Here is a 24,848-nt window from a genome sequence, read left to right as displayed (position 1 = left end):
TTTCATTACAAATGTTTTTTTCTGGATTTTCTGGTTTCTTTACTCCTCTCTGACACTAAACTGTATATCTATTTGGTTGTGACCAAAACAAGACATCTGAGGATGTCATCTTGGTCTGTGGGAAACACTGATCAACATTTTTCACCATTTTCTGGCATTTTATGGACCAAACAACTAATACATTACTCAAAAAAATGCTTGCCAGATTTATCGATTATGAAAATAATAATTAATTGCAGCCCTACTTTTGAACTCCTGAGATCACTAATAACCACAATTGTTGCTCATGGACTGTCTCATGTTATAAGTGCCAAACTACCAATTCATTACTTTGATAGTCATACTGACTACTGACTGACTGATTACTATCACTTGTAGCTGCGAGGCAGGCAGTGGCTCTAAAAAGCACGAGGAGGTAACTGGTTGAAGGCCATTTTTTTTAAACACCCAGTAAAGTGAAGTCAGTAAATTACAGTCATGTGCTTTTGTTAACCAATCCAGCTGGTCTGTGCTGTTTAATACCAAACGATACCAGAAGAATGAGAGGTGCAGGATGTATTACAGCTCGCTCACTGCTTTTTAGAGTCACTTTTCAATTGTCGGATGTCATTCAGACATTTTCCACAGCTGATGGCAGAATTTCAGCTGACCAAACAGTGAATCTACAGCGGGTCGAGTCCCAGTCAGTGGTTGACTGTATTTTTACATAAACTGATTCACTGCTGCATCTTTAATTTTTACACTGTATTATGTGCCACATATAAATTTTCAAGTCCATCTAACTCTTCTCCTGGGCCTTGAGCATGTGCTGTCTGGTAGATCCGGTGCTGGAGCTGCCCAGAGCTGAGCCACCAGCCTGTTTACGCATCCAGTCCAGCATGTAGAACCGCAGCATCAGGAAGAAGCCTGGGGGAACAGACCAGAACCAAGGTTCAATCACTCCTGTTTTCTTTGTCTGTATCACTTTTTCACTATTACTGGGCCAAAAGCATAAGTGGAAGGTAGAGACACACTCAACGTTAGTCAAGCACCATATGTGATTGCATCAAGTTAAAATAATGTTCCAGCAGGAATAATTAACTCCACCTATAATCATGATTAAAGTATTTTCTCAAATCAAAATATTTAAATGAAAGATATTTTCCCATGATTTTTGGATTTTTTTGAAAAAAAAAAAAAGAACCTCCACTTTAAAGATGTTACAAAGGCTGTAAGTGTTTGAGCTATATTTTGGTGTTGCCTTTTTGATAAAGAAAAAAGTAAGTAGTAGTAGTCAGTAATACTTTGTTTTAGTCCTGCACAGTGTTGTGCAAATTACTGAATTTTAGCAATTACTTACAGTTACTAGTTACTTTTCTCAAAAGTACTTGAATAATTTTACCAATCCCTGCATATAAAAGTAATTAATTGCTGGGAAATCAATTAATTAAAGTAACTAGTTGCTGGGAAATAAAGCTTTTGTGTTTGTGCATTTAAAAATCTTCACTTGTCCTGTTAATAACTATTCATCTTTCATTGTTGCTGTGACAGTCTGTGACAGGTCAGTTGTCTTATTCTTGTTATTAACACCCCTGACCACCAGAGGGCAGCAACAACTAAAATTCTTTCCTGTAAGCTATGCTATGATTGGTAGACAGAAGGAGTTGGTAGAAGATCCCCACTATTTTTATTTTTTTTTACTCCATGCCCGGTGGCTTTTTCTAAATTGTCATTTTATACTATCTTTAGTATCATCATTATTATGTGTATGTTGTATGTATGCATTGTATATGTGTGTATATCTGTGTATATATATATATATATATATATATATATATATATATATATATATATATATATATATTTATATCTGTATATATATATATATATATATATATATATATATATATATATATATATATATATATATATATATATATGTATGTATATATATATATATATATATATACATACATATATATATAGATATATATATATTCTTTTCAATCCTCTTTAAATTGTGCTACTCTTGCTTAATTTTTACTGTATGTATATATATATTTGTACTTTTTACTCCTATTCTTCATAGTCTCTATTATGTGAAGCACTTTGAGCTGAATGCTTTGTATGAAAGGTGCTATATAAATAAAGCTTATTATTATTATTATCATTATTCTTATCATTATTATTATTATTATTATTATTATTATTATTATTATTATTATTATTATCATTATTATTATTATTATTATTATTATACTGAATGCACCTGTTAAGTAAGCTTTTCTACAGTAGTTAATAAACAACTATATTTAATGAACCCCCAAGTTTCTTCAGTTTATATTAGAAATATTACAATTACTATCACAAATCACCCACTATATGGTTGAGTGATTAACATCTGTCTGCTGTCCTCTGCAGCTGTCCACTATTTTCAGGTAGGACAAAAGTAAGGAGTAACAAGTCCATTTAAATTTAACCAACAGTTATTAACTTGACAAAGTAATTAGTTACATGTTAAGTTACCGCCAAAAGCAGTGGAAATGTAATAACAGTACAGCAGTAAGTGTATTTCCCAAATGTCTATGTCTTTACATATTTAATGTTTTTGTGTTCAAACATCAGTCATAATACAACTATCTAACATAAAATTCTAATGGATTAAATTAAAACATGAGGTGATGCATATTGTAAATGAAGGCCTAAACTGTTGTATGATTAAACTGTCACATTAGCCAGATGGTATAGAAAAATAATCTTACTGAACTACCAATGTGTAGCGAAAATGGGGTTGATAATGTTGAGTTTTTGGCCCTGGATCAAAAAACATGTGACAGGAAACAGCTTTTATTCTGATAGGCACCAGCATCAGAAGGCCTTGATTAAGCGTGCCCATTGTCTCATTCCCACACTGATACAATGGACTACTGGCTCCAACTACATCAATCTCTGACGCAACAGTGAGAAAAGCCATGTCCAAAGAATGACTATATATAGTCAAACCTTCTGTGAAGGTGGAAATAATGCATTAAAATTACAAAAAAACATGTAGATTATTGTGATTTATGTCAAGTCTTATTGTGGTTTAGATCAGTATATATGCCAAGGTGACAGTACTGGCATATAAAGTCTGGTGACACTGTAATGACTGAAAATACAAGTCCTGTTGTGATAGTTATGTGGTATGGTCTATTATTAATGAGAAAAATACAAGATTTCCTCACAAGTTGACAGAAGTCGACTTGACGTGTGCAATGCCGAGTATAACATAACATAATAAACCACAAGTTCAATCTGGACAGACTGAAATCTGTGTGTTTAACTGTCAGAGTATACTGCGAGCACAGACCTTGAAGAGAGTTGAGGATGCAGAAGAGGAAGAGAATAAATTCAGAGAGAGGTCCATAATTCAGGAAGTTGAGACCCCAAGTTACACCAAAGAGGACGCTGAGGCCCCAGATGCTGGCAAGAGCCACCCGGTTCTGCCTCCATTCATCCCTGTTGCGGATCTCCCTGTAGACCAGGAAGAGCATCACGATGCCCGACAACACGAGAATGGGCAAGACTGTTACAGTGGTGAAGTAGTGGGCCAGCAATGCCTTGTCAGTGCCATTCATCCAGCACCTGGAAATATGGACAAAATCCAATATCATGACACTAACCAAATACCTTGATATCAACATTGCAACAATATTGTAGGGATGACTATTAGTGCTTTGACAAAATATTAACACAATGAGATTTCTGATAAATAATCATCAGTAGATATGGATGTGGATATAATGTCTAAGGCAGAACAGTCTGGTAAGTTCAGAAAATTCCATCACTTTATTATAATGCAGCCTCCTGCCATATCATAATATAAACAATTCCCAAATTCTAGGATGATATCAAATCTCACAATATCACAATAATCACAATATCAATCTAATACTGATACACAATCCTACCCTAGTCTGATGTTATGATGTACTGTGCTTTATTGCTATATTTTTGTTTTCTTATTTTATCTGATCTTATCATATCTTTTCTAATCTTATCTGTCTCCACAGCAAATATCTTGTCCAAATAATGTTGCTTACATCAAATAAGGTTCAGATGGCTCCTCGCATTGCAGCACTTTTGTCACTCCATAAATGTCACCTACTGCAACCAGGATTATAACAGGAACAGCGGGGAGACCTGGAAAACATATTTCAAAGGTGATACATCAGCATCATTTTTACCTAAATGTACCACAAAGTAAGTTTCTTTTTGGAAATGTTACTTCACACACTCACCGAAGCCAACCAGGTTCCATACAAAGGGCTTTGGGGAGGGTCTGAAAACCATGTAGATCAACCAGAAGGTGTGGAAAACTTCTATGCCCATCCAGGAGAAGGAGCTGAGCACAGCATAGTGGAGGGCAGCCCCCACCCAGGCACACACATGTTCCCCTCCCACATTAGCCAAGACTCCAGTAAAGAAGAAGAGAAGATTAAGGAGGGCAAGAGAGACAGCTAAACCCATGTGGATATGTATGGACTGCTCCTTAGATCGCTTGCTAGAAGGAGAATGGAGTGGAAATCAGAAGGTTACTTAACTGTTTAAAAAAAATAAATAGTTTTTTTTTTTTTTGCAAACTACAAAAGTATTACCTCTTCCTGAAGAGAAAAATGATGAGAGCAACACAGCTGATCAGAGACACAGCACAGCCCAGAGATGTAATGGCAGTCAGAGCCAGGAGGTGGCACACTGGATGAGGCTCCAGTTGCTGTCACAGGACACACAGAGTGATGAGCAGAGCAACACGGCCCTCATACACCAAAATGTGAGTGCTTATGATTCTGTGTATTCTTGTGTTTTTTCACTATAAACTGGAATATGCGCTAGTGCCAGTATGTATGTAAACTCATGTATAGAAGTTTCTGTAGGTACTTAATAATCGAAATGTTAAGTAAAAACATTTTGTCATCATCTTGTTTCTTCCTTGTTTAAAACACAGCTGTGTGTCTCACCACGAGTACAGCGAAATACGTCAGATGGTTACAGAGGCACTCGGTGTGGTTTGCTCCATGCTGACGTGTCTCACATCCATTCACTACCCAATTGACCTGCAACGGATCTGCAAATAGAAAATACATATTAAATATACTTAATTATCATCTATGAGAGTAACAGCGAATAATTATTTATTATTAATTATATATTTATGATGGTTCTAAAGGGTTCCAACCTGTCCTGTTGTCCCATGAAACACACTTCCTTGAATGGGTTTTCTGAAATAAAGGAAAAGAGATTTGATGTACACAGTAGTAACCACTGCATTATTTGATTCAGTAGTGGTTGAAAAAGCAGCCACTGACCATAACTGCATTTATTACTTACATTCCGCAAAATCTGTTGTGTGTCACCATAGATAGTTCAAGTCACCGTGTAATAATACTAGAGACGCTGGTGGGTTTATAGGCAGGTGTGCATTACAGAGAAGATGCAACAGACTATCCTAAGCGTATAGACAGCACCATCTGTTTTCACAAGATGTGAGGTAAGAAACCCTAAAGTGGTTTTTGTGTGTTCTCTGTCTGTCAGACAGCTTAAACCAGACGTCATGAAGCTTCTTGTTTTTTTCAACAGCATCCGTAGCAAACCCACATTTGAGAAATTAACACATACAGCAAAAACATTACTGTCACGACACAACATTTGCGTCAACTGCTCAGTTTCAGGGAAACAGTCGGAGGTCTGCAAAATATCAAGACAGAATCCAGCTGTCGTTTTAATAAGAGCAACACATTATTGTTGCCACCATTAAACAGAGAGCGAAACTTGAATAATAAATGAATGAAAATAAATGAAATATTTACCTTACATAGTAACTCCAACATTTTTGAAAATGAATTCAACAATAAAATTTTGATTTATATATACTTAAAAGTATAGATTTAAAGATTATAAAGTGAACACTGATCACACTGATACAGACAAAGGGCACAAAAAACACACAAACTTACATTTATGGCATTATGGTGAAAGCCAATCTTAATTGGCTCAGACAGATTAGAGATGACTTCGTTCTGCACGTTGATTTCCACAACATCGTCAAGAATCCTGACCTCCTCAAGACCACCCTGCAAGACAAACACAGACACATCTCTACCTGTCCCCTCATATAATACAGCCTTTTACACACAAAGGAAAAAAGTATTTCAGTCTTTTAGCATTCCTGTTAGTAGAAATGGTGTATTGTGTGTGAGTGTGTGTGTTTTCACACTTTTAGTTCAGTTCATTTAGTCCATATCAGGGGAAAAATTATAAATTAGTGCATTTTAGTTCTGGTTTGGTTTTTCTTCACACTGACTTTTACAAACAAACCAAAAGGAGTGAGCACATTATACAGATAGTTAACTCTTTGATTGGACAGTTTTTGTGATTGCCAGCCTGCCTGATTAGGACCCACATGAGGAAATTTCATTATGGTGACTGACAGAAATTTACACAGCACTTTAATGCTGCTGATGTGATGTAATGATTTGGTTTTATTTCCTGTCATAAAGAGTTTACAAAGAAATAAGATATTATAAGCACTGTTGTATCATTAAACTGCAAATCATCCATGTTATAAATAACTACTAATGGGTACAGACAGGACAAAAAGCAGGCATACAGCACAGTAATAATTTGGGACTTATTACTGTGTGATTGCTGACATGCACACATGTTTCCTTGGTTGCCATATGATTTGCATAAACATATACATAGCTTATACCGATCAATTGTAAGATCATTTCCTGAAACTGTTACATGATCAGCAGATGGATGTATTAGTAGTTAAGCTAGTATGTCTGGTTTAGGTGGTAACAGGGAGGTCAAACAGAGCCTTACCTGGAACAGGGAGTTGTTTTTGAAGAAGGTAAAGACTACTTTGCTGGTCTTGTTTGCAGCTTTTTTTAGAGCAGGGGGGATATGGACAGTGACAGCAGAGTGGTCTGGACCTTGAGTGGTCTGGAAAAAGGATCACAGCATTGCACAGTTAGAGATGGCACACATGGGTTAGGTCAATTCACTTTCAAGTCAGTACATAAAAAATAAATAGGGAAACCACTAGTTATAAACTCACTAATGACATCAGTATCAGTTCTTAATTATTTCATTGAATACATGATGTGGGAACAATGTCAACACTTTTTCAATATGACTCGTACCACCCTGCCACTTTACATCTGAGTGTGCATCACAACCCTGTGCTGTACAGCTGTAATTAGTAGATGTGTATGTAGATTGCTGGGTGCTTACACAAATGACCCTATTTTAAGACAGTTTGGAGCAGAAATGTCAGCTTTCAGAATCCATCCTGTACTTGTCAGTAAAATGCTGTTATCAGTCACTTTCATGTGGCTAGCCTTTCACCTTATTTTCTCAAATAAATCACCACCACACTTGACTTGAATGAAAATGATAAGGCAGACAGACATTCACTGGGTTAAAAACCTGCTATAAAGACAGACCCTGATTAAAAATGGATGCACGCAGTAACAGGAGTGAAGCAGCCTACTCAGTTGAGCTGTATTACTACTATAGAGTCGAGACAAGTCAGTGCAATGTCTTCTGTCCACTGCTGGGGGGAAACAGACTTTGAGTGAATAAATGAATCTGCAAGTTCATTTCTCAATTAATTGATGATGTTGAATGTGAAATGAAAGACATTCTGTGGATCTAAAGAAGAAATGTTAACTTCTTATTTCATCTTTGCCATAGCTCTTGCATTGCTTTTCTATACCAAACTAGTTATATGAATAGCATTAAGTTATCAAGTCACTAACCAAGAACTAATCAGACTTATGAATGATTGTCTCTGAAAAAAAAACTTGCTTAAGAGCATGAAAAACAGATGTATTTCTCCTTCTGTTTGTTTCAGAGGAAATGTGCTTCATTTCTGAATATGCAGCTAACTAAGACGGAACCAGTGTGGTCAAAATCTTGCTGATGTGACCCGTGTCAGCAACAGTGTTGGTTGACACAACACCTGAAACAATTCAGTGTCAGTTCTGAAGTTGAAAGTTTATTCTTGATCCAAGAAACAGCAGTTTATATGTTTATATGATGATTGAACGTTCCAGAGCAGTCACTAACTGGATCTTGTGGTGAGACTGTTTTGCTGACTGCTATTTCCAAGGTCAAGAATGAACTTTTACACCAAGTAAAGTTTTTAATCTGCTCACAAAAAATGGAAACTTGAGCATCTACAACACAACTGAATGAACATCATCTGCTGAGGAAGATCATGTCATATGCTTTAAAGTCCAGAACTGTTGCTAAATTCCCTTTGTTGTGAGGTTTTCTTACATATATAATACAGTAAATATTGCTGTAATGGACCAGTGTGGATGATTTAGTGTCATCTAACAGTAAGCTTGTAGATTGCAAACATATCATTTCACAATGTAAAATGCTAAAGTTCATATCTATAGCCAGTGTTTGATTTGTCCATTCTAGACTACTGTAAATACATGGTGGTGCAACATGGTGGCCTACAAGGAAGACAGTCTGCCCCTTCTGTAGACATAAACGGTTTATTCTAAGGTAACAAAAACACAATGATTCTTTTTTTTTCAGGTGATTAAATACTAATAAGACACATTGGACCTTAAATTCTGGTATTCTTCTGAATATGATAACAAATCAACTTGTAACTCTGTTATTACGTGTCTTACAGGTGATGTTATGTTGTAGCCTCTGAAATCCTCCTTCATTTCCACCTCATAGCTGTGAGCACATGGATGTTTAGTCCTGGACACACACATTAACACACACCACCATGTTAGGTTAAACTCTGGTTTCAAGCTTTTTAAAAGAAGCAATGTTATTTCTGTAACCCCACCCAAACACAGTATAAAGTTTAGCTTCCTGTTTGTAGTCAAAGTTCATGCACTTGATTACATAAAGCTTCACAACAGTGGGCTTAGCAATTAAGACCCAACCATATGAGGAGGGATGTTGACAAAAACGCCCTGTCATGCTACTTCGACAACAAATGTGATGGCACATATGAGAAAAAATAGAGGAAATTACATGTTGCCTTGGGTGAGCCCCTTGTTTGCTTGATCACATAATTTTTCTGCAAAAAAAGTAGAAGAATTTGATATACATAAATACAAGCACAATACATGCAAACTCTAAATTGTGAGTCTTAAACAGGATTCTTTGTGAGCTGAATTAAATTTTGAGATTCTTTATTTTAAAAACAATTCTTCTATCCTTCTATACATACACTGTTACTGCAACAGAAAAAAATGTGGAAAAAAATGACTTACTGGAGCAGAAAATTAAACACTAAATCTTCACTTTTGGCAAAATCAGTAAAATGTTGAACTGATGAAAGTATTCTGTTTACAGATGTATTGCAGATGCATTCTCCCTTACTGCAGTTGATGGATGTTGCATTGAACTTGTAGCCTCTCAGTGTTTTGTGGGTGATGATATCATTTTTGACCGCTCCATTGAAGATGCCATAGTGTTCTTCGGGTTCGTTGGGGCCTTGAGACAGATCCGTGCAGCAGGACCCCTGCACACTGGCAGGCCTACATAGAATAAAGTCCTGTTTCCCAACCTGTAAAACAAAATAAGGCAAACAAAAATCTCTTCAACAACGAATGCAATCTGGCCACTGTAGCATATATACAATCTTACACATTTCACATACATGCATTTTAGTATATAACATTGTGTTACATGTTTAGAGCTGAGACTGCAGTTGGAAAAAAAGAAAAAAAAGGATGTCAATTTTATTTTTAGACTGCCGAGTCCTTGCCATTGTCTCACAGGATATGTAATAGCAACCGATTTAAAAAAAATAACGCTTTTGCTTCACTTGAATTAAATCCCGTAGGCTCTGACCTCGGGCATTTTCTCGGCATGGTGTAAGTGGGAAACTAACCAATCCAATAGTGCTGCAGGTGGAACATTATACTGTATAGAGCATACTTATCTATCATATGTATTATAGTATTCTACAATACAGTATAGTATTAGTACTATACTGTAGACTAACATTAAAATGTTGATTTTGCTAAAAGGGAAACCAATTAGTTGTTCATTTTAAGAGAAAGTCTTTTATATATTTACTATTGCTCCTTAATAAATCAAACATATTTCTTTTGCTATTATTTGATGAATTGATGGAATCATCGGTAGAGTACTCAATTATGAAAACAATCAAAGGTCCTCCTTCTGCCTCCTTCTGCCTCCTCTCTCCTTTCTCAGATTTACCTGCAGTTTCAGCTGGTCCAGCAGAGGCTCCCAGAACAGACAGAAGTGACTTTCCTTCACTGAATCATGTCCAGACTGCTTGAGGTGAATTACATCAGACCGCCTGCACTGGGCCGTGATCTGCCCATCGATGGATAGAGAGCTCTCATTGGCTGAGACTGAGATCCCATTACAGCCTGCTGAGAGGTTGACAATGAGTCTCAGGGGGTCCTTGTCATGGCGCCAGATGCCACAGAAGTTCACGTCAAGGTCATTTTCACTTGAACCTGAATGAGACAAAAGTAAACACATTGACAAAAGATGACTTGATGTTTGCTGTTACAAACTTATTTTAATATGTATTCAGTCTCAATTAGAGTTGTGAATGCAATACTGAAACAAACACTGAGTTTTTACACCAAAACCCACAGACAATGAGATGAACTCACATTAATAAATCTTCACCTGTAGCCCACTTGGATACAGGGTGGGATCAGGAAAAATACACTATCATACATACTGGGTGGGTGTGTAATCAGAATGAGTTTGGAAATCCTGTGAAGAGTTTCCCTAAGAGGATATTTATTGTCCGGGACGTGTAGAAAAAAGCAAACTTACTGACTGAGAGAGAAGTTTAATTGACCTTTGATTTTTAATGGGACTGTGTGAAAACTTCACTTACTAAATAAAACTTATAAGTTTGATGTACAGATAATTTTATCTCACAATTTTATCTCACTACCAAACAATGAATTAATGAGCAAAACATTAATGAATGGGTTCGTGTGATTTTAGAGGTTTATGCAGATGTCCCTTCACCAGTTCATTATTTAGTTCCTCACCACTGCACAAAAATATATATCCGGCTGTGTGACACTGAAATTACTCATGAGAACACAAGTTTAAATTTGTGTGTATGTATCAGTGACGTGCGGTGAGGTTCATGGCTGGTGACGCACTGACTCTTTCAGAATCAGATTTACAAATATATGAACCCATCAGAGCAGCTTATTCACCATTTGATTGGCAGCAGTTAACAGGTTATGCTTTATGTCTCATATCAGCATTATGTGACACATATTTAATTTAATGTCAACCTCCCAATCTTGAGACAAAGCAGGAAAAAATACATTTGTCAAACAGCAATAGTCTAATAAATTTAATTGGCATTTGACATTAAAGGAAAATATAGTAATAGAATGCTGCTATATTATTCTTAGTATTTGATTTTCATGCGTACTGGTGTGTTTTGATGATCTTATGTGTTACTGGCCGAGCACAACGAGCGTTTTAATTAATTAGTTAGAGAGCACAAAGAGCCATGAATTCAACTTGAATTCATGGCTCTTACTTACTCTTGTCACTTACTATTCGGCTGCACAGTAGCAAGAAGACTCTCTAAGCTCACGAGTGTCCCCTTCCATGTGGCAGAGTATTGCCTGCCTCACCTTGTGCCCTTTTACTGTAGTTTACGATTGATCAGCGAGACTAAACACGTTACACACATACATTACATATACATCAGCTAGACTATGGAAAGTCAGGGCGTATAATAAAAGTGTTGAAAACATTTTATTGGTGACATACAGAGAGACAGCAACACGCTCTAATTGCATGGCATGTCAGCACAGTTTGTGAGGGATTACGCAATCCAAGGTGAGGCTCGGCTCGCTGGTGCCGCACCATGCGACTCTTCCCTGTATTTGAACGGGAAATGCGAAAATTCAGCGATTTTGAATTAAAAAATAATCAAAATTGTTGGAATTGTATGGAGAATAAATTTCTAGTACAGATCAGTGGGCGAATATCAACATTTATTTTATCATTATTTGTTTTTTTTTCTTTCCATGATGACAGGTGAGGCTCTGCCTCCCCTGATCGCACGTCACTGGTATGTATCTATGAGCATGTGTAACACTGATCTTACAGGATGTGGAGTTTCACAGTTTTCTTTTTGCAGAGAGCAACCACAGATAGGATTTTAAATTATTTCTGAACATCATTTCACAGTCTCTAAGTCTTACTGATTGTTACTGAAAACCATACATCCTGCCTTGCTTGAAGATCATGACCTGCAGACAGTTCTTAGTACAAGTTAAACTGCATTCGTGGCAAGTAAAATTTTCCTTGTCTCTGCAAAATATTTTTCCTGTTTTAAGAGGCACTTTTGGGTGCCTAATGTCTACAAAACTACTACAGGTACATTAAATATAACACACCATGACAATGAGGTCATTAATTGTATTTCACATACATGCAAATTTATTCAGCAAATGCTCCAAAATCTAATCAGATCATCTATTCTACAGAGGATACACATGATATATACTTGAAGTTTCTATCAGGTACTGATTTTAAATGTCTTTTTAATATCCCTGCACATAAGAATATATACCACATACAGAAGCAGGCACAGTGAAGCACATTGTGTACCAGTGCATTTGTGAGAATGAATATGAGGCTAAATGAGGTTTTTCCAGTCAGGTTATCTTACCTTTGGAGAAGAGGATGATCAAGATGAACACCAGCTTCAGGTTACCTGTCAGTCGGGGCTCCATTGTAACAACTGCCACTGGGAAACAAGGGGAGCGAAATAAAGTTGTAAAAGAGGAACAAATCTACAGTTTATCTCTGCATAGGCAGGAAGACCAGTCAGTGAGCAAATTAAAAGCCCCACCACTGACAGCGGTGTCAGATTAAGTGGAGGATTTTTTTTTTTTCAACAATATGTTTATTGAGTTTCCCATTTATTTTCCACCCACAGATCAGTTCAATTACAGATCAGACATCTGTCCCCACTGCCCCACCCCCTTCCAAATGTCCAAGTGGACAAAATTAAAATCACAAAAAAAGGTATTGAAAACAACTTAAAACAAGTTAATTAACTATAACAATATTCATAGCAGTATCCACTGGTATAGCAGGTAAGAAAAACAAACAGGCAAAAAAAAAAAAGAAAATAATATGTACATATCTTACAAGTACAAGAGACAGACACTCTGACATGATTATATAAGGTACACATTATACTTTTACATAATGCTGCACTACATGTAGCCTTTATGATAGATTACCCAGACTTTGACTGGTCTACAGAACCATACAGAAGCCAGAGCACCACAGTGCAGCTCTAAGTTCGACCATGGACCTCACAATCACGATAAATTCTGTTTTGTAAAAAGATTACAAAGCCTCCTTAGCATTTCTCAAAAAATAATAGCTTTCTTCTGAGATTATACATAATCTTCTCTGAGGGTAGGTAGGTATGATGAGAGCCCTTTAAGCCACAGAGACACACTGGGGGGCTCCTTACTTTTCCAGCGGATGGCAATACATTTGTTAGATGCAATTAGGGCTAGTTTGACAAAGCAGATATTGCCTCTCATACTGACTGGCAAAACTGATCTGTCCCCAAGTAATGTCAGTCTTGGGTTGGCTGGGATTCCACCCCTATAATTCTGTTTATAATATCCAAAACAGATCTACAGTATTGTTCCAGGCAGCTACATGTCCAGACCATGTGTAAAAAGAGTCCCTGATTCAGTCTTATATCCAGGACAGTACTTTGAATAACTACTACTTATTTTATAACCATCAGAATTATGTTTTTCTTGCATCATAATATGTATTTGGAAATCCTCTAGTGGACTAAGTTTCCCACCTTGCTGTGCTCTATTATAATCTCTAGCCTGTAGATATTTAAAAAAAAAAGTGCCACTGTAAGCCCAAAGGAGGACCTCAATTGTTGAAAGGTTTTCAAATCGCTGTGTTAAAGTAAATGTCCAAATGTTACATGGATGACTGTAAATACACTGTAGCACTTGTTGCTAGTTTAAGATTATACTAGACAAATTTCAATGAAACACAAACAAATTTCTCACATAACTTGCACTGTCTATGTGCAACATACATCCCATATAAAACAAAAAAGTCCCTATCTAAAAGTAGCACAGGTTTGAATTAATATGTTTTTTTAATGATACTATTCTTATCCAGATGCCTGCTTTGTTATCTGTGCTCTCTTATCAATGAATACAAATGAGTTCAGGCTCAAAATACACACATGGACCTTTCTGTACTGTTATCAATGGAAACAGTGTTTCCTTACGACTGGCACACACACACCAGCAACTCTGTTTTTCCATTCCCTATAGCACATTGTTACATTCGACATTAATACACTACAGACTTCACAGTATTTATTGTAGTTGAAGAGAATACAATATACAGTTCCCTAAAAAAAAATTGCATTATCACACAGAACCACATGTGAGTGTTAATACGACTGACATGAGTCAATTAACCACACACACGCACAATCTGATCTGTTATTTTCAGTTTCTATCAAAGACTAACTCATCCCAGACAGTTTTTATCACACTGTGCTTTCTTGTGTCTTACATGATAACCCACACACAGCACTGGCACAATCGCCCACAGTCACAACTTGCAATTTAAAAAGCAACAAATAAACACTGCATGACTGTGTGAAGTTACTGTACAGTATGTGGGAGTGGGAGATCTCTGTGTAGAGATGCAGACGCTGATTTTGTGGAGTGGAAACGCAGCAGTCGCGCTTGTCCTCAACATCACGACACAGACAGGAACCAGTTGAACCACAGACAGAGCAGAAAGACAGCAACAGACATAAAAAACAGACAAAAAGAAGGTCAACTGGCTATTTATAACTACATATGCTGAAACACACACCTGATACTCGAGAAGGACCTAAGCCTTGGACAACCACACAGCGACACAGAGAAAGACTGATAAACTCATACAGGGATGTATATTTAAGCATTACAGTGCAACAAGCTACACGTTCTGTACTATGTGACAATTCAACACTTTAACACATGTAAATACCTAATTGATTATTTTAACAGCATCAATCACTGTTGACTTTTTACTGTAATTTCAGTTAATTGCTTAATTAATCCAGGGACCAGTGTAACCAGTTGTTTCAAAGTTATTTACACAAAGTCAGCAGCATATGAATTTCATACACAGGCTTTGTGTAACTGTAAAGCATGAAACTGTACAAAAAGTGGTGTATTTTGGGCATTTTATTGTAAATATCGTGTTTTGAACTCTTTGAATTTGGCTTGATATAACTGTTCTGCAGGGCAGATAAGAGGGAAGTCACTGTGTTAGGTAGCAGAAGTAGCACTTAAATATTCAAAATGAACAGACTTTATACAAATGATGCTCTCAATTTTACACTGGCTACAGTTGCCATCAAACATTTATTGAGTAAATATGTCATATCTACACAAATATAAATTCAATAAAAGAAATAGTGTAAATAAGTTTGATCCATGGCTTACCATCATAGCAAAAGCAGTACTTCAATAAATTAATAAAAAATTATATGAATTTGTGTTTGAAAATACAAGAGGGGACAATCAGAAGGGGATTCAAATGGCATTTCCAATCAGTTCTTTTAAAACACAGTGCATTTATTATGATGTACTATCATTTTTGAGTCAAAAGCATTATTCAAACTAGGCTTGAAACAAAGATGACATGACATGAGTGCTGCAAAAAAAAAAAAAAAAAAAAAAAAAAAAAAATCATCAAACAGTGGCAGTGCCAGTCATCTAAGTGTCTCTGAAGTCTGTGCCCTCTGAATTGAATTGATGTGATGTTGCTTTTATTTTTACTGGTTCAGGATTCATTTGACTGGTTAGGCTCATTCAAGACACACTTTCTCAATCAGCCCAGTGTTACCCTGCCTACTACATTCACCCATCAGCTGACAATGTCTACTTAGTCTTTTTCTTGCTTGATGAGTAAGCCCAGCTAACTAATTTAAAATCTAACTTCCCCATTTACAACTAATAGGCCTGGAAACATAAATTATCGTTTGGTCATTTATCTAGTGACAAGCTATTTGAGAATGAGCTACTTCCTCTTACTTTCTCCTCTCTCCGAGATATATTCTGTGCTACACTGAACTGCAGATGGAGAGTACTCCAGTAATGACAGTAGCTGATAGTAGATGATTGTAGTTGTTACATAAAGTGTGATTTCCATTTTTGCTCACTGATGCTGTAAAGTAAGAAACATACAGTAATTACATACTGGAATTTCACACGCTTCATTTTCTGTTTCATTTTGACTAAATCTTGTGTGTAAGTTGTTCAGTTACACTGACCAACTCCATCTGAAATATATTTATTTATTTATAATTTACAGTTTATTCTTTCCATTAATTCATATTCATGATTTCATTTTGGCCCAAATCAAGTAGTACAATAGAGTGTGAAGCTGTATTTAAGATAGACAAGCTGAGCTTAAAATATGATGTCAGTATTTTGGGGAAGTTACAACTAAAGTAATATCTGTTAGTGTACTGTTACATCCTATAGTATACTATTAACAGATAATATAATATTCATTTAATTAAAAAAAAAAAACAATACACTATCATAAATATCCATGATATATACTACTTTCAGTTCAAGTGCACAAAGATCATGTGAAACTGCAACCACAGTATATTTCACATGCCATGACTTGGTTTCTTTGTGGTTTTTGGCACTTCCCTTTTTGATAACTAAAGAGCAGCAATAAAAGTTTTGGGTAAAAGGTGCTAAGGTGTGACATACAATGGTATATATCATCATCATCACACACACCCTCTTGCAGAGTGGGCTAGAGCAGTGCAAGCTACAGTGTGGTTTAACCTGTTACTTATAAGCCTGGGCCATCACCAATACAGTAAATCTGTTCACTTTGTTTCTGAAAAGGTGACAGTTTGAATATGCAAGTTAAAAGCTTCAGCTACAGGACTTATGTGGTCCAATACCCTGTCTTAGCTGCTCAAAAAGATCACTAACTTACTAAATTAACAGATCAACAATACACAATCAAGCACCCCTATGATAGCAGTGCACGCACAAAAGTGGTGGCGGTCTACTATGCTAGGGCAGAAACGTGCTGTGGTTGCCCAATGGCTTACATAACCCAGCACCAAACCTAACTGTGAGGTAGAGATGGTGAATGTGTGATCCAGAAAAAAAATCGTGATTCGTATTTCAACTTTAAAACCTTTAGAGTCAAAATGTGGACTGCCATCTACTGAAATTTAAGAGTTTTGTGTGATTGTCCATCCCAGTTCTAAATTCCTATAACACTGTATAGACTACATCATAGCTAGGGGTGTGTATCTCACTGACTGAGACTGATTCAATATGTATCTCGATACATGTTCAACGATACGATATGTCTTATAAATCTTTAAATGGCCAACGATTCGGTTTGATACAATTCAGCTCTGTCACGATACAATATGATACGATGCAATACAAGACAATGCAATGTGTCAGTCTTTACATTTTGATTCAATTAATGCTACATTTGTAGAGTGCTTTTAGTTGCCAAAAGATCCTGATAGTTTTACTAAATGTAGTAACAGTAGAGACAGAAAGAAGGAGACATTACAGTGGTGTTAACATCTTATTATGAGTCTCAGTGTAAATGAGATCCTGTAGTCTAAATGAGAATCTGTGAAGAAACTTTAAAACTGTTTAAAATATCAGTATTTCTGCAGTAAGATGATCTGCTGCTCTGTTTCATATGAAGAGTGCTGTGGTTTTGATTAGTGTTGAGGAACAGTGAAGTGTTACCTGCTCTCACAGTGACATGACGTCTCCGTGGGTCAGACTTGTGACTCTGTTCTCCGCTGTCGGACACATTTTGCATAAATGATTTGCAGCAGCGTTTCCCATCTTTCTTATAAAACCCAAACTTATTCTACACGTTATGAAAGTTTGGTGGAGTGACGCGGTACAATGTCACTTCTGTCGCTATTTTCAGCGCCATCTGATACAGGCCATCTGTACCGATGCACTCATATCTTACACATTAAAGTCTGATGCATCGGATAAATGAGTGAATTGTTACACCCCTAATTATAACACAACATATTCCTGGACTACATTGTAAGAAAAGCTGCTGGTAAGAAAACAATAATTCTACTGTTACAATTTTTGTAAATGTCATAATTTGATAATAATAATCTCTGTCCCAAGATGACTAAATCTCAGATTCTCAGATTCTACACCAGTCATTGAGCATCACACTGGTGGTGAATTCACACACTGCATTAATGTGTGAGTCACGTCAGCCTTGTCCAGATCCTGCTCATGACGGCTCTCTGACTATAGACAGTTTATTGATGAAGAAGACATGTAGTTGCACTGAGGGAAACAGTAAACCAGTGTCATCCCACCCACACACAGCTAGCTACAAGTGTAAACATGCTGTCAAAGACCCAGTTCACTAGAAATGCTTGAAAGAAGGCGAAAAACCAACAACACAAAGCCCTTCACTGAATGTGTATGAACGTCTGCAATGTCACACTTTCGAAGTGTTAATACAATGTAGAAATATTCTGCACAGAGTACAGAGCATGAATGTATGAGAAAGCTTAACCTAAAATTGACTTTTCCTGGGTATGGAGCTTGACAAGAACAACTATTTACTCTTTCTCAGCTCAAACAACCATATTTTCCCTGTCTTACACGTTTCAACTTGCTGAATTGGCATGGCATGTAAGCTAACTCTCTTTCAACCCCCACACCCTCTCTATTGTCCCCGCACGGCGCCCAGGCATCAATTCAGCACAAGAATTTCCCCTTTTCTTTCACTTCCTAGCTTGTGTGTGTGTATGTGTGTGTGTGTGTAAGAGTGAGGCACTGACCAGACTGGCATAAAAGGATGTGTGTGTGAGTGGTGCAAGATGCAGACTGGAACGCTGCTCACATACCACAGACTTCTCATTCCCAGCGTTTCTAATTATTCAACACCAAGCACACAGTCATCCTGAAACTTGTTGCGTCGATGCACGTAGGATGATATGCATTTATGTGTGAACGCCTGCATATCCTCCAGCAACCCACACACGTCTAAACGAGACAGGCCACCATAACCTTCCACTCTGTCGCTTTGTGTTTTCCAGTAAAATTTCCAATGTGTCTTCCCATCTCTGCATCATATAGGGGTCTGACTCACACTGTCACATTCTGGCAAGCTCGCCATTATTAATCATCTTCACAAGTCATGGATGACCTCATGCACAGTGGAGTGGGAGCCAAAACAATGTGTGGCACAGACAGGAGATAAAGGTGACAGACAGAGTAGGAAACAAATCAACTCCTCTCAGTAATATCTGAGCCATTTAAAATACCAAGAAAGCTGCTGGGCCAGATGACTGTAGCGCTTTTCTTTTGAAGAACTACAATTCAGCTGGCTATGGTGTGGAAACCAATTTTTCAGGCTTCTGTAGACACACACACACACACAGCTCCTCTGTTGTCCATAATGAAATAATGGAGCAGGTATTTTCATATAAATACCTGGGTGTCGTGATTGACAATCAATTATTATGGAAAGATCAAAAGATCGAATTTGTCTGCAAAAAGACAAAACATAGAATTTTTTTTAATATATATTTTGCTTTGTTTGTTATCGATTATGTTGCAAACGGAGATGCTATGACACAAGACAAATTTCTTGTTCTGACAATAAATGTATCAATCAGTCAATCTAAAGATTTATGGAGGTGTAACATTTTTATCTTCATTTTCAGTGCAGTTGGTCAGTCTACTACTTCAGTCCTGGCTGAAATATCTTAACAACTGCTGGATGTACTGCTACAAAATTTTCACATTCTGGGGACATTCATGGTCCTCAGAAGATGAGGCGTACTGACTTTGTTGATACCCTGAGGTTAACATTTTGTTTAACAGTCATTTTTGTCTGTAAATGTACTACCCATCCACTTTTTTCAGCTCTGATTCAATCAGAAATTGCTGTCTTCATTTTCTGTTTCAAGACTGAAATATCTCTGAAACTCAACTCTCTCAAACTAGAGATATGTGTAGTTGACCAGCTATAACCAGCTCACTCTGTTGCAGTCTGTCTCATGTGACATTACGACAGTTTCATAGTTTAGTACAAGATATACTTCACCTGTACATCTAACCCACATAATTATGGGATACAAAAAAATATGGCGACTACTGGATATCTTTGTAGAACTGTTTCATTACATATTGCTGTATCACTTAATATGTGCTACAACATCCACCTAAAATTGCATTATTACAAATCATAACTCATGAAAACATTACACTGCGGACTCTGGGTTAGTACTTTAATGAGTGTCAGACAACTGATAAGTGAATTACGTCAATATCAGCACCTGATACTATATACCAATACAAGATGGTGAACATGGTGAATGTAATACCTGATGAGCATAAGCTTGTTAGCATCGTCATTGTGAGCATGTTAGTAGGTTGATATTAGCTTTTAAGTGAAAGCACTGCTGTGCAAGAGTAGAGCCTCACAGACCTGCTAGCATATCACATGCGTTGTAATATTACTTCTAATACTGCCTTGCTGCAACAGGCCAAACTGATGAGTATTTTACTACATAATATAATTGTCAGATTTAGCTGTGAATTCTATCAAAATGATGATTTGTCCTTTAAGCTACAGCTGAGCATTAGGTCTTAATTTCAAATCCTGTGATATACTGGAGCTGTTTTCAGCACAGTAAAGTATCTTCCAAATACCACCTCCTACCCTTATTAAAGACTTTATAGTCCTCAAATGTCACATTTTCTGTGACTGCTTTTCATATTTCATATCATTCTATGCTGCTGAATGTGCATCTGAATTAAATACTGTCATGCCCTTGCCAATTTTGTTTGTACTTTTGTGTCTCAGGTGTCTCTTGCAAAAGTTGTTGCTCTCAAAGCACCCATATTTACAGTACAGGCTGAATTTGTGGTTTGTATTTTGTTCCTGCAAGAGTTTCAGTTTGCATTTACCCTGCTCCTCTATTAAGTAGAGTAAAGGAGCAAAGAAAGTCCATGGAAGAGTAATTCAAGGGACAAAAGCTGCTCTTTGTTCTCAGGCCTAAGAGCTGAAGTGACAGCAAGCTTGAATAAGGGTCAAAGATCACTGGCTGGTTTGGAGGTTGTTTAAGCCAATGGCTAAAAGACATACACACACATACAGCTCTCACTCTCTGCACACCACTTGGACAAAATGACAGGCTAGGCTAAAGGCAAGTTTGAAAAATTCAATTTTATAATTGTAAGATGATCGGGTTTAGTTTTCTTTCAAGAGCAAGAACAAAAATAAATTCATGGTGTTAGTTTTGGTTAAAGACACGTTTAACTCTGAAGTACAAATACAAATGACCACATTTGTATTCTTGCAATAGGTGCTGCTGTGAGAACACACAGTACAACAATGTTGTGCACTGCTGCCAACATAGCCACAAGATAAGATTTGAATTTGTTTTCCTTCCTTGTCACAATACAAGAAGCAACTGGCATGCTATGGCTGCTATTTGACATGTTGATTTACAGCTTGTGGTATAAGCAGTTCAGGACTTGTATGTGAAAGCGACAGCATACAGTCATATACTGTGCAGCTACTCAGGACACTTCTGAAAGTGAGAGTGGTTGCAGCTAAATGAAAGTTTTTGTATTATTAACTTTGACTTTTTTCTTCACACCAGGTGCATCAAACACTCTAATAAAACCTGCCAGTGGTGTGTGAAACCAGGAATGAACATCCATTACCTCTGCACAGAAATGTTTCAAGTTGAAGTGGAAGGCTAGATGCAATATGGCTGATGTGGAATGTTCCCGAGGCTAAGTTTGTGTCGGGACCTTGCATTCTTTGTGGCAGCACCATGGTGATACACTGTTCACATCTGCACGGGTGTGTATGTGTTCCTTTATCTGTATCTAGACGTCCTCTGTGAGGAAATTGGAGGAGCAGGTGGAATGCTACAGATATTTCCTTCAGGGCTATGAAAAAATCAATAAAACAACACACACACATGCAGACACATGCACAGACAAAAGCCAGCATATTATTAGGCTTAAATCACCCCCAGCGTGACCTTAGGTGTGGGTCACAAGGTTCAATTTGTTGTCAGGAGCTTTCTTTTTCTCATTATTGAAAATTTTAGCACAAGAGAGAAGGGGTTCCTGCAATGAGTCACACGTCCATTGCAGTATTTGCATTTCAAGACACGGAGTGTCCCTTCTTATTTTTTGTCATCTGTTTACTCTCAGTTTCAAACATCAAGCACTGCTGTGATCTGCATGTGCTGGTTTACATATGTTTAAACTAGGGCAATGCCAGGGCTTATGGCTTTCTCACACTACAGGCTTTTTTTGAACTGAGTGAAATCTTTTGATTAAGCACCTAGGCACACTCAGGAAACCACATAGCTTCTAAACCTGCAAGAAGAGGAAGGCAGAAACAAAGTCCCTGCTGCTTGCCTTTGAAATCTGCCTTTCAAACCCAACATGTAGTACCACAACATTATCTTTTGATACAGCTCATCTTATAAGGACCTAGCCCCAAACACACATACAGAAAAAATTTTTACTGTTGAAATAAATGTGCAATAAATGAATAAGTAAGGCATAATGAACAGTGAGTAGGTTGTTATTGTAAAATAAAACGTGACAGGATGATGCAAGACCCCTGAAGAAGTGGTGGCCCTGCATCTTTAAAATGATTTCATGGCTTTATTTCACAATAGTGACCTGCTCACTGTACATTATCCTGCTTGTTATATAGTTACGTACCAAAACAAATCAATAATTTGACACAAAAACTAATTTTACAATGATTTTAGTGATCTATGATTTTTTTTGTGTGTGTGAGTCTATGATCAGAACTGTGTCCATAGCAACGGTCTGTTCTTCATAACAACAGTCTGTTATACATAGCAATGGTCTGCTATACAGAAATAACAGGCCTTATTACAGGTCATGTAATAAATATGATATTTACTACATTTGTGACGCAATTTAACAAAACAGAGGAATGGCCACCGGGCATTTTTTAATAGTAGACATATTTCACGGAAGCCATATTGATATGAAATAGTAAGATAAACGCAGGTGTTATACAGGTGCACTAATTACACTGACACTAATTAAAGTCCCTTTCCATTTAGTGGAGCAGAGCCTTTCCAGTGAGCCGACATGCAGAACAATTAGCATCCTGACTCTGTTTGACCTGAATGGAACGGGACCTTAATTAGTATCACTGATAACACCTGTCTTTTCACTACTATTTCTTGTCAAAATGGCTGCTGTGAAAAATGATACAGCTAATCCATTCACAACAGAAAAAACATTACGTTTACCTCATTTATTATAAAAGACACTTTATAAATTAAATCTTTAACAATATTTTTTCAGAATACACTGTTTGAAAAAGGTGTAATTTATCAGTAATATCATAAGAACGAATTTAAGAAGAACAAATAGGTCACTAATGGAGGTGCTAATGTATAATAGACATGATAAATGATTTTACTGCACTTTAACTTTGTAGCCTAGCTTGAATAAATAGCAATAAAAGGTTAGTCTTTTTCTCAGGCTTACCTTGAGCAGTTTTCCTGAGGGCAGTCGAGGTTTCCGGGACTACAAGCCTTTCTGATGCCCAAAGCCTTCAGTTAAAACTTTCACCCACTGAAAGTGGGTTCCACAAAACCTGGACCCAGTGAGACAAAAAAAAAGGAAAAGTACAGCCGGGGATGGACGCTCAAATTCGGTCTATCATATATCTATCATATAAACCGACAGAGGAGGAGAAAAAACCTTGTTCATATACTATTTTTCAGATCACGTCGCTGCAGACGGTGAGAACAAGTCCGAAGAACAAGAACAAGACGCCGGGCTGAAGCGCTGACTAAAGCCCTCACACACGCCCTCCGCTTGTGGACAGACTGTCAGAGCGAGCGAGGTGTGAGCCAGAGCTGCGACAGCGACAGTGAAGGGGAACACTGTTTCCGGTAATGACTTTCACAATAAATCAATCAAACTAAGTAAACAGCCAACAAATAACTCTGTATGTATAGCTCTAATTTATGCAGAAATCTGACTACGTTACTCAAAAAAAAACAAAAAACAAAAAAAAAACGTCTTTTCCCCTTTTCAAAATTTCCTTGTGTCTTGCCACATTTGCCTTAGTCTGGTCAGCTCCTCATTAAACCAAGGTATGAGGTATTCTTTCGCTCATATATTGTCACTAATGTATTATAAGATCTATTTTCCAGTGGCAATTTTGAGCTTTTACTGTGAATGAAAAGTAATTTCCAGGTATTATTCTACTAGCTGTGACTCACTTGACTGCCGAGCAGCAAGGTGTAATAAAGGAAGCCAAAGAGGCTGGTTGGTGGTAATGTGTCTGGATCAGGAAGCACAGAAGAGGATGCATGGGATTATTGAGAGTACAGTCACTTCCCTTTCCAAAGCCATTCTCAATCCAGTGGTAGAGATAGCGCAGAATTGCATAGCCTTTAATATTCGTTTATTTAAGAAATAATCATTTGATACAATCGGCCTATAGATCCTAGTAATAATGAGTTTTGATATGACATCTTATAATCTCCCTAAAATATATAATTGGCACTGGTGAATTTAGAGGATAAAACATGTTGAATACCATCTAGAGTGGCTCAGTATCCAAGACAATGTCATAAAATGCCCTCTAGAGTGCCCTTTTAATGGACAAAATGTGATGAGGTGCCCGTTAGTGTCAATCAAGCACAGAAAATGTGGTAAAGTACCCTCTAGAGCAGGGGTTGG

The 24,848-nt window shown here is 37.1% G+C and overlaps 1 protein-coding gene across 1 annotated transcript; it reads right to left on the bottom strand.

Annotated features, from left to right (window-relative positions):
- adgrg1 (adhesion G protein-coupled receptor G1) lies at window positions 1-24,050 on the bottom strand. Its single transcript, XM_084722001.1, has 15 exons — window positions 23,643-24,050; window positions 12,701-12,778; window positions 10,228-10,493; window positions 9,382-9,568; window positions 9,031-9,076; window positions 8,673-8,748; window positions 6,844-6,963; window positions 5,973-6,089; window positions 5,195-5,237; window positions 4,977-5,083; window positions 4,617-4,732; window positions 4,260-4,522; window positions 4,062-4,161; window positions 3,329-3,603; window positions 1-906 (listed from the first exon to the last, which is right to left on the bottom strand). Exons 2-15 carry the CDS (start codon window positions 12,762-12,764, stop codon window positions 779-781), a joined length of 1,908 nt encoding a protein of 635 aa, XP_084578127.1. The 5' UTR covers window positions 12,765-12,778; window positions 23,643-24,050; the 3' UTR covers window positions 1-778.
- Window positions 24,051-24,848: the final 798 nt, after the last annotated feature.

The sequence above is a fragment of the Lutjanus erythropterus genome, chromosome 1 (genome assembly GCF_056507025.1).
Source record: "Lutjanus erythropterus isolate fLutEry1 chromosome 1, fLutEry1.hap2, whole genome shotgun sequence".
NCBI lineage: Eukaryota > Metazoa > Chordata > Actinopteri > Lutjaniformes > Lutjanidae > Lutjanus > Lutjanus erythropterus.
This window is presented reverse-complemented; position numbering and strand designations above follow the sequence as displayed.